At 32.2% G+C, this 12,409-nt stretch overlaps 2 protein-coding genes and 1 non-coding gene across 3 annotated transcripts; 1 reads left to right on the top strand and 2 right to left on the bottom strand.

Annotated features, from left to right (window-relative positions):
* The first annotated feature begins 342 nt into the window (after nucleotides 1-342).
* On the top strand, nucleotides 343-4,912 carry SK32 (shaggy-like protein kinase 32). Its single transcript, XM_068621414.2, has 13 exons — nucleotides 343-582; nucleotides 1,431-1,682; nucleotides 1,908-2,000; nucleotides 2,122-2,181; nucleotides 2,292-2,564; nucleotides 2,696-2,770; nucleotides 3,089-3,145; nucleotides 3,234-3,374; nucleotides 3,603-3,653; nucleotides 3,775-3,870; nucleotides 3,954-4,037; nucleotides 4,262-4,364; nucleotides 4,444-4,912. Exons 1-13 carry the CDS (start codon nucleotides 520-522, stop codon nucleotides 4,503-4,505), a joined length of 1,410 nt encoding a protein of 469 aa, XP_068477515.1. The 5' UTR covers nucleotides 343-519; the 3' UTR covers nucleotides 4,506-4,912.
* Nucleotides 4,913-7,060: 2,148 nt separating this feature from the next.
* Nucleotides 7,061-7,131, bottom strand: TRNAG-GCC (transfer RNA glycine (anticodon GCC)). The gene has a single exon. It is a non-coding gene; the product is annotated as a tRNA-Gly (tRNA).
* Nucleotides 7,132-8,117: 986 nt separating this feature from the next.
* Nucleotides 8,118-8,937, bottom strand: LOC137819236 (BON1-associated protein 2). The gene has a single exon (XM_068623023.2). It carries the CDS (start codon nucleotides 8,794-8,796, stop codon nucleotides 8,260-8,262), a length of 537 nt encoding a protein of 178 aa, XP_068479124.1. The 5' UTR covers nucleotides 8,797-8,937; the 3' UTR covers nucleotides 8,118-8,259.
* Between the last annotated feature and the right edge of the window lie 3,472 nt (nucleotides 8,938-12,409).

The following is a 12,409-nucleotide window of genomic DNA, read 5'->3' as shown; positions in this document are numbered from 1 at the left end:
TCCGTTTAAGCACCGAACCTATGATCCCATTTTCGTAAATAAACATTAAAACTAAGGGCATTTTCATATTCGCAAGCCACCAAACCCAACCTTTACTTTATCTCGAATCAGAAGATCACTGCCGTTCATCTTTCATCAATAACTAACTGACGGCCACGATTTCGCGTTTGACTGAGGTACACATTTTGAAGGTGGAATGATTGGGTTTGACCACAGAAATTTGAGAAATTTTTTTCATTAACATAAATAAACTGAAGAGACCACCTGGGAAGTTCTGTATTTGAGTAAGAGAGAGAGAATCTAGAGAGAGAGAGAGACTGAGAGAGGGGTTTTTTTTTTTTTACAGGATTGTGATGTGTTGGTTTTTCATTTGTTTCTAGCTTTGGTTTCTGGGAAGTGGGGTGTGGGGAGAGAAAGTTGGGGTTCTCTTTTTTCTATCTTGAAAAGTTTCGATTTTTTCTGGTGGGGTTTGAGCAATTTAGGGTTTGGATTGGTGGGTTGTGAGTGGAGTCAGCAACCATGAATATGATGCGAAGGTTGAAGAGCATTGCTTCTGGGAGGACTTCCATTTCTTCAGATCCTGTAAGATATGCTTTTCCTAGGGTAAAAAAGTTTTTGTTTTAATTATTATTTTGGTAGGGGAACTGTTTTTGTTTGGTTGCTCGGAAAATGGAAGAAGCTAGGTTCTGGGAGAGATATCATATATATATATTTTTTTTTTTTTTTATGTTTCTGGGATTTTTTTGGAACTATTGAGGATGCTGCTTTGGAAAGTTTCCTCTATTTTTTGGAAATATTTTCTGGGTTGTTATTTTTTTTAATTTGTCTGTTATGCTATATTTTTTAGTTACCATTTTTTTTTTATGTTATTATCTTACATGTATGTGAATGTTTGCCCCCTTTTTTCTCAGTACCGGTGATTGTAGATATTTTCTTTCCTTTTTTTTGGAAGATTTAGGTGATGTGATTAACGAGATTTATGATCTTACTATATATAGTCTGCATCTGAGGCATATCCTCATTTGCTGTTTTTCTATGTAAACATAATCTTGACACAGGTCAGTTACGTGTGTCTATTAAAATGGAAGCTTTGCCTACATTGCAAAATACATTACTGAGATTAAGTGATAAATTGAACTTTACAGATAGGTTATATTTTGGTGTTGGTGTTTAACCTAGAAGAAGTGATTTGGGACGTGTACTAGTTGTTTGTTTGTTCACTTAATTGGTTTTTTGTAATTAAGCTCTTTATTTAATTATGGTGAAACCTAAATATAACAAACCTGACAGAGGTAAGGTGGAGTAATGAAATTTATTTGACTGTGTCGTATCAATGTGGAATGTGAATCTCTTTTCTTCCCTCCACTAACACTCTTGGAATAACTCATGTCGTGGATGTTTTAAGTGAAGTTCAAGTTGTTTCTTTTCAGGGAGGGGATTCTAACTCGAAAAGAGCCAAGTTTGAACAAGAAACTGAAGTGAAGGCTGTTGAGAAAACAAATATTGTTGAGAAAGTAAGCACAGATCAGGATCAGCCTGTAGATGCACTCAAAGAAACTACAGTTGGCACATCTGATGTGTCTACAGCAGCTAGAACTGAGAAGTCCGGCTATGACGAACTTCCAAAAGAGTTAAATGAAATGAAAATTAGAGATGAGAAAAGCAAGAACAACAATGAAAAGGTATTTAAAGCCATTCATCTTTCCTCACTCTCCCAAGTTGTGCCTATTTTGGTCACTTCTGTGTTAGTCTACATATGTGTAATCATATCTAGATATTTCTTGTTCACTACAAGTGAATACATAAGTAATTTCATCTCATAAAACAAATTACTTTTGTGTTTAACAAGTTCATTTATCTTTTTAAATGCCATCAGTTGTTGATTTTACTAAAATTGCTGCGTGCAGGATATGGAAGCAACTGTTGTGAGTGGTAATGGAACAGAAACAGGTCAAATAATAACAACTGCCATTGGTGGTCGGGATGGACAACCAAAACAGGTGATTACTTTATGGTTGTTGCATTTGTACACTTTATTTGCACTGGTAAATGACAATTTATAAACCTTAACAGTGGTTTGTTACTTTAATAACTTGTATAATTATATTTTATTGGTTTCAGACAATCTCATACATGGCTGAACGTGTGGTTGGAACTGGTTCTTTTGGTGTCGTTTTTCAGGTATTTATATTGTTTTGCAGTCATTTTATAATGTAGTTGTTCTCTACTTCATTGTGCTCTTCAGGCTTGTCAGTTACCTGTTGGGTTACAATGTTCTTTATTTGTTGTAGGCTAAGTGCCTTGAGACTGGTGAAGCAGTTGCCATAAAGAAAGTGCTGCAAGACAAGAGATATAAGAATAGGGAACTCCAGGTTATGCGCACAGTTGACCATCCAAACGTTGTTAAACTAAAGCACTGCTTCTTTTCAACCACTGATAAAGATGAATTATACCTTAACCTGGTTTTGGAGTATGTACCTGAAACTGTCTATAAAGTTTCAAAGCACTATGTTAGGATGCACCAACATATGCCCATGATTTACGTGCAACTGTATACATACCAGGTAAGTCTAGTAATTGAGTTGATGACAGTTGAATCTGTTCTGACTTTTCTGCAGGATTTCTATTCGTGTTAATTGCTTTGAGCATTTTATTTGTGTCCATATTGATTAGTCACGGTACTCCCATCTTGTAGATATGCCGTGCATTGAATTATTTACATCAAGTTATTGGTGTCTGTCACCGTGACATCAAACCCCAGAATCTACTGGTATGTGCATTTCAACAGTTTGTCCTGAGTGATACTCCCTCTCTCCTGTTTAATCTTTCAAAAGTTTCTTTTATTTCTGCCATATTTTGGTTACATGCAAAGACTTTCCCTTTGGGTGTTCCAATTGATTATTATGGTGTATGGATTGCTCAACTCCATTAATTTATTTTGGAGGTGGGGTGGTAAACAATTTATGAAGGAAAACAAGAGGCTGCAAAGCAAACAATGTTGCACTCTTGTTTAACATGTGATGTGATTCATCTGCTTAGAACTTGTAACTATACTGCTTTGACATGTGATGCATTATGTATATGATAGGTAAATCCGCAGACACATCAGTTAAAGATATGTGATTTTGGGAGTGCAAAGATGTTGGTAAGTTTCTTTACCTTCTGACTATGAGCTTCTTCTGAAGATCTTTTGATGGTATACTCCTGGGTTTATGATATTATTTCATTTTCAGGTGCCTGGTGAACCCAACATATCATACATTTGCTCTCGATATTATAGAGCTCCAGAACTTATATTTGGGGCAACTGAATACACAACAGCCATTGATATGTGGTCTGTTGGTTGTGTTTTAGCTGAGCTACTTCTAGGACAGGTGAGCACATGCAAGACTGTTTATTTTTCTTCTCTCACGCACACACTTTCTGGACTTCCCGAGGATTTGGTTCATGAAGAACAAAGGGATCATTTGATCCATGTTATTTCTCTCTCTTTCTCGTGTTTGGGAGCTTTTATAGCAGTTGTCAAAATTCTAAATATCCATTAAGTTTGCTTTTTGTTAGAAACTTTCCAATTAAACTGATCTATCTTGTACTATTTGCAGCCATTGTTTCCTGGTGAGAGTGGGGTTGATCAGTTAGTAGAGATAATAAAGGTACATTTTCCTGTGTTCTTTAATATCTGGTCCTCTTGTTTCGGCTTATGAATTTACTTTTCAAAGTTGCAGTCGGTATATTTGTTTCTTCAATCTCGGCTTTTATTTTGTACTTCAACAGATCTTGGGAACTCCAACCAGAGAAGAAATAAGGTGCATGAATCCCAACTACAATGAATTTAAGTTTCCTCAGATTAAAGCTCACCCATGGCACAAGGTTAACTATTCTTTCTCTGCTTTTGCCTGCTAACGTACTATGTAATTCCTAAATGATTCAGACCTGACAGAAAAATGCTCCAGGTTTTTCACAAGAGAATGCCACCTGAAGCTGTGGATCTGGTGTCAAGGCTTCTTCAATATTCTCCAAATCTACGTTGCACTGCTGTAAGTTAAATGTTACCTACTGTATCTTGATTACGTAATATGTATTCATTCAATCGTGCTACATTTGTATGCTACACTGGTCAAAGAAAGATGGACCATTCTTACATGTGATAGTAGTTGTTTATGTTTAAAATTGTTCATTACCTGCCCAAGTATAGATAGTAGTTGGGAGGAAATAGTTAACACTGTAGTTAATCTTGTGTCCTAATTGTTTCTTTTTGCAGTTGGCTGCATGTGCACATCCATTTTTTGACGATCTGCGGGATCCAAATGCATGCTTGCCAAATGGGCGACCCCTACCTCCTTTGTTCAACTTCACATCTCAAGGTAATTTATTGTGTGAACTTTTGAATTTTGGTTACGTGGTACATCTTAAAAGCGTTGCTTATGTAAGAAAACAATGCAGAACTGGCAAATGCACCTGAAGAGTTGTGTGGCCGCCTCATTCCTGAACATGCAAGGAGTTGAATCAACCTGAAAGATTAAACATCTCCATGGCATTGTAAATGTGTTTTGAATGAATAGAGATACCCTCACTGGCATCACCACCAGTCCAGGTCTGTTCTTCAGCCTCTTCTGCATAAGTCAACCGTGACTACACAAGTGAGAAACCTCAACAACACCTTGAAAGTTTGATCAAGGAACATGTATAAAAGACCTGCAGGTGACTCAAATGGATAAAATGTCACTGCCTGGTTACAGGGTAGCAACCCTTTTTAAGTAGTTTATAATTTGGCGCCTCTGTTGTGAAAGATAATGAGTTCTAACAATCCTGTAATCATCATGTTTCCATATAGTTCAAGTTCGTTTATTACTTTATTCCTTGAAGTGGACTAAGTGGAATCCTCAATTAAAAAGGCACACCTTTTCCACTACCCTTTATTCTATATTTTTGTTCCTTTACTTGCTTTAGAAAAAAAAAACAAGTGACATTTCTTTATCGCATGATGCACAATAACTAAAATTACTGTGCTTCCAAATAGCATGAAGCTACCAGATAAAATTACCATGATATGAAACACAACATGAAGCTATGTGAATAAGATGCTAGGACAACTGGCAAGGTAATGAAATTAACGTTATGCATACGAGCTGCAAAATAAATGATGCTGATATTTAAGGCTCATTATTGCACCAGCCGATTGCTGAGCAATAAATCGTTCTTTAATGTTGTTCAGTGGTTAATGTCATGAAATAAGTTGAATTGTCCATATCTACCCTGCCTACCTTTACCAGTTCTAATTGAAATTATTGAGCACAATGTCCTAGTTGAATGAGAAAAATGTGACAGTCTTTCTTTCTCCAATAATTCAAGTGTCAGTTATAAGATGCAAAGCTTCTAAATGTGGAACGTGGTAGGGTACTTAAGTTAGTGATGAAAATTAAAGGACAATAATTATAGTTTGTTTTCAGACGCATCATCTATCTATCATCCATGGAATCAGGAGAATGATGGACCCCCATTACAGTTTGTTTTCTTCAGTACCGGCTCAGAATCAAAGCTGGGACTACAATGCAGCAGTGCACTATTCTACCACTAAACCAGCTGTACTATATTTTGGTTTCTTTCTACCTATATGTATACCTTTTTAAATGTATCAATGGTTGTGTTCATTCAGTAAACTTTCAATTCTATTAGCAACACATTTTTTTTACTAATTCATAAGCATCCCATGTGTTGAACAATAGTAACTAACAACATTCCTGATATAACAAAGAATCTCCTTTACTTTACTAAGAGAGACTCTTTGAAAATTACTGGAAGAGATTTTTACTTGATTTGGGTCATGAGTGCTCAAAATTTGGAATGTTAGCTCAAGGGACACTGGAGAAAAAACTAAGAAAAAAATTCTTTCATTTTTCTTATCAGTCTCCTATTATTTATTAATATTTTGGTGCACAACATATCCAGAATGTTTGCATAAGAGGCGAAACAAAGAAGAAAAAAATATTGCTTTAAAATGAGCCTGAAGGAATTTAATTCTAAGAAGATTGCTATGGTGACCACCTTGTGTTGCAAGCTCAAATGGTTAAAATTTTATACCACATTTGGATGACTAAACAACGTCATTATTGATCCTTTTTAATGTCTCAAAATCAAACAAGAAACATGTGGAAACTACATCTTGTAATGGCAAAATATGTCAATCATAGCACATCGTACATACGGATATAAAACACGAATTTCATATTAGACGAAAATAGAGACATGAAAATGACACAAATTTCGTTATTGAATATGATGAAAATAAATTTTTATTTTAAAGATGAGAATGTGTATAATCAAACTTACACCATTTTCGTTAGCATCCTAATTTTCAGCAAAATTAAGCTAGTAAGTATTGGTTAGATTGTTCAAAAGAACATGGTATTCTTTTCAAAAGAATTTAGGCCTTTATATTGAAATTAGCACATGATTTCGCTCTAGTAAAGAATTATTTTATCTTATAGTTATTATTACTAAAGTGTAGAGATCAATGACAAAATTAATCAAGATACAAATTTGTCTAAATTTTAACCATATAAAAATCATTGTTGATTGCTTAAAGGTATTAGAATGTTAAAGTTAGTAAACTTTGTTTCTATATGTTAACTTATTATGGATTGAATTAAACATGAGTTTACTTACTCTAAGTTATTTTATGGTGAGTCAAAACTTTTACAATGTGTACTTGATCTATTATGGCTTAATACTCTATTTCCCATCTTATTAAGGCTTAAACACCTTGGTTGTGGGCCAGAAGATTCATAATATTCAACCTTCAACTGCTTCCACCTTCCTTCCCTCATCTTCTGATATTCCAACTGTCTCATTTGACAGAGAAGTGACACCAGCCTGTAAGGTTTAAATTATTAGTTCAAGATCAATGAAATTTAAATGCAAAATCTGAAGCAAAGACCAAAAAATGAAACCCACAAAAGAGAGAGCTCAGATGAACATTTATTTCATCTATGTAAGGAAAAGATGAATCACTGATTGACCCATCAATCAAACATTCAACACAACACAGCTCACAAAAAAATGCACCAGCCGGGAATCGAACCCGGGTCTGTACCGTGGCAGGGTACTATTCTACCACTAGACCACTGGTGCTTTTTGCTCTCACTTAGCAATAATAAATAATAACCATTACTATTATCTAAATTATAACTATTAAAAAAAACCTAATTAAAACCAAGTGTTGTGCGTAGCCTAATATATATCTATAATGTATACAAAGTGGAAACACAAATCTATCATGTATATACCTTAATGTTAGTTTAATAAAATTATTTATAAACCAATTACAAACATTTCAAACCCAAAATATAAAAGGGTCATTACATTTTTACCTCATACTTTACATTATAACAACTTTTCTACTTATTAAAATCTTTACATTTCAATTGTTGTCTCAATTCTTAAACTATTCCCTCTCAACACTTCAATTTGATTTCAATTTTTCACTCTACATGGTTCCTTCGAGTAATATAATTCTGTCATAATTTACACATATAAAAGACAAAACCTATGGTTCAAATTGATTTAAAATTAATTGATTAATTTGACGTTATTGGAGCTGTGAAATTACAGAGTGAATCCAGAAATTTATGATCTCAACACATTAATATGTAGCTTCACATTTTATTTTTTATTACAATATTAATATTCCCACCGCCTTATCTTTTGAGAAGGTGTAAAGCCCAAGAAACACGAACATGTTGTTGAATTGAACCCTTATCTTTGAATGAACCCTTCTTTAACAAGTCAAGTATATGTATACGTAATCTTCTAAAACGCACTTAGTCAAAACCTCACAAATTTTTGAATTGGTCTCACCATTAACGCGCTTTCTTCCACCAATCTTTCTTTAAATTGCTTGCTATGTTATCCTTAAGATTAAAGTTAAGTACGTGGAACACACAATGAACCCCACATATCTAACAAAATCACACGTTTCCGCCACGTGGAACTTCAACCTATTTTGCCTCCAATAATTATAATCAACAACAAAATCTTTTAACCACGGAAAAAATGCAATAAATACACACATATTTAACACACGTTTTTGGTGTAGGTAACAAGGGAGGGAACAAAACTTTCATAAAATTAAATTTATATAACATGTGTAGAAATCTAGATTTAGATTCATAATCTTTCTCACAATTTGTGTAATTGAATACGCTATTTGACCGTTATACAAATAATAATTATAATAAATAAAAAATTGTAAATTAATTTCTAAACAATGCTAGGGTAGTAACACCAAAATGGGACACCGACTACAACTTCCTTCTTCTTGTCACCGACCTTCATTCCGTCACCGCAACCCTTTCCGGTCACCACCGCTTTCACGCTGGGCTTCAGACATTTCTCCTCCGTTGTTGGCGGCGGAGGTACCACTTTCACGGTGAAGTGAATGACCCCGTTTCTCTTCCCTTCCCAGTCCCTCAACCCGTAACTCAACTCTTGCAACTGATTTTCTGGGACGGCGGCGTCCCCGAGGATGTCGGAGGCAGCGATTCTGGCCACCCCAAGAGGGCGAAAAGCCTTGAATTTGGTGCATTGGACCTCGAATGTGATCGATCTTGCATGCATGGGCATGTCCAACAGGAACTTCTCGTTCCACGAGAGGAAGTTGGTGCCATCGTCTTTGGCCGGTCTGGTGGTGCAGCAGTTGAGCGACTCCGCCCGAACGACGACGTATGCGTCCTCCATTATGCGGACGTTTTCACCGGAGATGACGGTGATTTCTAGCGTACGTGATCTGAGTCCCATGTTTGTGTTTAAGGTTTGAACTTAAGAGATGTGAAAGATGATGAAAAAGAAGGAAGTAATGTATATATTAACCTCTGAAAATCTCTTTCTTTTGTTGTTGGGTTTGTTCTGAGATGGTTATATATAGAATTGGTTTGCGTTATGGGAACGTAGATAGAAGAGCGAAATTGGTTTCTGGATTCAGTGTGTAACTTCTGGTTTTTGACTTTTGACCTTATTCTTTGCTGCAATACCGTGTTTGGTTTGTGTTTTTTGAGAACCAGTTGTTTAAAAACGCGGACGCATATTAAATTCTGTGCAAGCGAAGGTTGTAGGGAATAAGGAAAATGATATTAAAGTTTTATAAATTTTTTTTATGAGATTTAAAAATAAATATATATAATAAAAGATAAATTTATAATTAAATAATAATAAAAATATTAAAATAATAATGAGAGTTATAATGTGATTATATAAAAAATTAGTATCACTATATCATTACAAAAAATAAGGCAACATTCTCCAGATCACAGAACACTTTTCATTACCCTTTATTTACGTTTTACAACATCTTTCTAATGTGCAAAGTCGCAGAAACTCTGTTTTACACCACCACTGTAATAATACAAAACACACACACCAAAATTGTTAAATTTCCTCAAGTAACTACGTTTTTTAATTCAAATACTGTTACGTGGTCGTTTAGTTTAACTTTATATATATATATATATATATATTTTTTTTTTTTTTTCTTGAAGATTGTAGGTGGAGACCATCCGACAAACTTCACATTAACAAATTGAGTCCTTTCTAGTAAACAAAATGATGTTAAAATATAAATCTAGTAAATTACTCATTTAATTATAATTGTAAATAAATAAATAAATTAAATATATAAATTATTAAATAAAAATCAATTTTATTGATAAAAAAATTAATTATTATATTAATTAAATTATATATTATTTTATATATTAAATTATAGATATTTAAAATAGTTTTTATTATTAATAAAATTTATAAATTGATATTTAATTGAATATCAAGGTTTTAACTGATTATCTAATTTTTTTAGCTAAAACATTCTTAAATAATTAGATATCAATATAAAAATTAATTTATAATTTTTATTAATAAATTATTTTAGAGATGCATGATTTTTTTTAGTTTTTAAATTAATATTGAAATATAATAACTAATTATTTTTAATTTTTAAAATTAATTTTTATTTAATATTTTTTTTAATAAAAGAATACTTATATGAATATGAAATAAAAGTTACTTCTATAATTTGAGTGTTTCAGAAAGATTAATCTCTTCGATAACCTTTATTTTTCAGAAGATTGACTTTTAGTCATGAAAAATCTTTATTTAAAAAGAATATTAATGCTAGAGGCAAAACATTTTACAAAAAAGCGTGTAAAGATGCAGGGATTGAATGTATATGAAATATTAGTTTAAAATAGTTTATTCAAAAAATAAAAATACCTTACATTTAGAAAAAAAGTTATTAATTTTAACGGATGAATTATAATTTATATATGAATTATATATGATCTTAATTATGTATGTGAACTTTTAGAAAAAATAAATAATGATAAGATGTTAATCAATAACTACTGCACAAAATATTTTTTTATGATGGTTCTACAAGATCTTTTTATCATAGTTTTAATAGTAATATAGAATCAGAAGTTATAAAAATTCTGCACTTTTTATGTGGGTTGAATAACAAACATAGTAAGTTGACTTAGTTATAGACTTACTATGACTCTTGTCTATAAACCGTCATAAAATGTTCAAAATATATGTAATAATATGTTCAGCAAAAACTTTCTATAACTGATATTTCTACAATCGTCATAGAAAATATGACTTACTATGACGGTCCGTCATATTAAGTAATTTTCTATGACAAATATTCTAACACCCGTCATAATAAATAAGACTTTTTATGTCATCTATTGCAATAACCATCATAGTAAGTTTGTTTTTTTTAGAAAAACGATTGTTTTATCAATTTTCCAACATTCATTAATAATAATCATCTGCATATAAAATTCAGACAAATTCATTCATTGATCGATTTCCCCCCGTTAATTAATAATAATCACTTGCATATCAATATTATCCAGACAATTGCAAATAATTTCCAGACAAACCCATCCATTCATCAATTTTCTTCCATTCATTAATAACAATCACCTACATATCAATGTTATCTGCATACAATTTACAGGAAAACCCATTCATTAATCACATTTTTCCCATTCATTAATAACAATCGCTTGCATATCAATGTTATCCAAACAAACTCATTCATTGATTCATTTTTTTTGATTTTCCTAGCAACCATATTTCGACTATATTATTTGTTTCCACAATCCCTTTTGCATCATTTACTAATCCATTTCCATTATCCAATAATGCCACATTGAACAATTTCAAATCTTTTATACCCAAACCCTTCTCCTTTTTTTCTTTACACATGTTCTCTCATTTGACTCAGGCAAAGTTTCTTATTCTTCTTCTTGTATCCCTATAGAAAATTAATTTGAATTCTCCTAATTTCTCTCCCCACCCTAGCCAGTAACTTTGAATAAAGATATATAAAATAAAGGAATTGATTTGAGCATTGATTTTAACACACAAACCATGTATGCATATGATTAATACTTCTCTTTCCATTTTGCTAATCTTTTTCTAATTGTAAACTAGCTTCCAGAACTCATGTTTTCTTTGATTCCCTCTTCTCCATACCCATGTAAGGGAAATGTGCAATCATTGTGTTGCAATTCAGAATTGTTGTATATCTTTCTAAAAATCTCCTTTGCATTCCTATTTCTATAATGTTAGTTTTGTTAAAATTAACATTAACAATATGTATACAAATAATATATGCTTAGATTGAGTTTCACATACCCAAAAATATAGTATACAAATGGTAAGAAATTAAGTTCTATCTTATTTCTCCCTATCCTAATACCATTCATACTTATTTTGCCTAACTTTTATAGTTACTCCGCCAAATCTTCAACCACTATCAATTTTTTTTTAATGAAAAAAGACCTACTATTATTAAGTTTACTTAACATGGTAACAAATAAAGTATTTTAGTAATAATAAGACATCATTAATTGATTTCAAAGAGAATTATGTATACATTGATAACATTGTTTTAAAAAAACATTATTTAATTATTTTTAAGATATAATAATTGTCAAATTTTATAGGAAAAATTTATTGGTTACCAACCTTGTGGAAGAAAAAAGAACGTATTAGTGAGGTGTTTAACTACTTGCATCGTTGCATGGTTTGTAAAATGCGTGTGGATTTCACTCTTTTTGGTCATCGCTTTCGCTATATTTGTGTTTTTTTGTTGCCATTGCATGTCCCTTGGAGCTGGGAAAACTTTCTATGCCACTTTCACAAATAATACCCTGTTATAAAGCTTTTCAAGCTAAAACTAACCCTACTAATGTTTATTATGTAGAATTTTCTATTTATAATTAGTATTAATTCTTTTTTGAAGGTTACTATTGTGTTTTGTTGGTTGAGAGTTTATAATTCTTTTTTATATATTTTTTTAATTGATTCGGTTTTTTATTGTGTATCTTTAAGTATTTCAACAATT

This window comes from Phaseolus vulgaris, chromosome 10, assembly GCF_051622355.1.
Source record: "Phaseolus vulgaris cultivar YP4 chromosome 10, ASM5162235v1, whole genome shotgun sequence".
Taxonomy (NCBI): Eukaryota; Viridiplantae; Streptophyta; class Magnoliopsida; order Fabales; family Fabaceae; genus Phaseolus; species Phaseolus vulgaris.
Note: the sequence above shows the minus strand (reverse complement) of the source record. Positions and strands in the feature narration are given on the sequence as shown.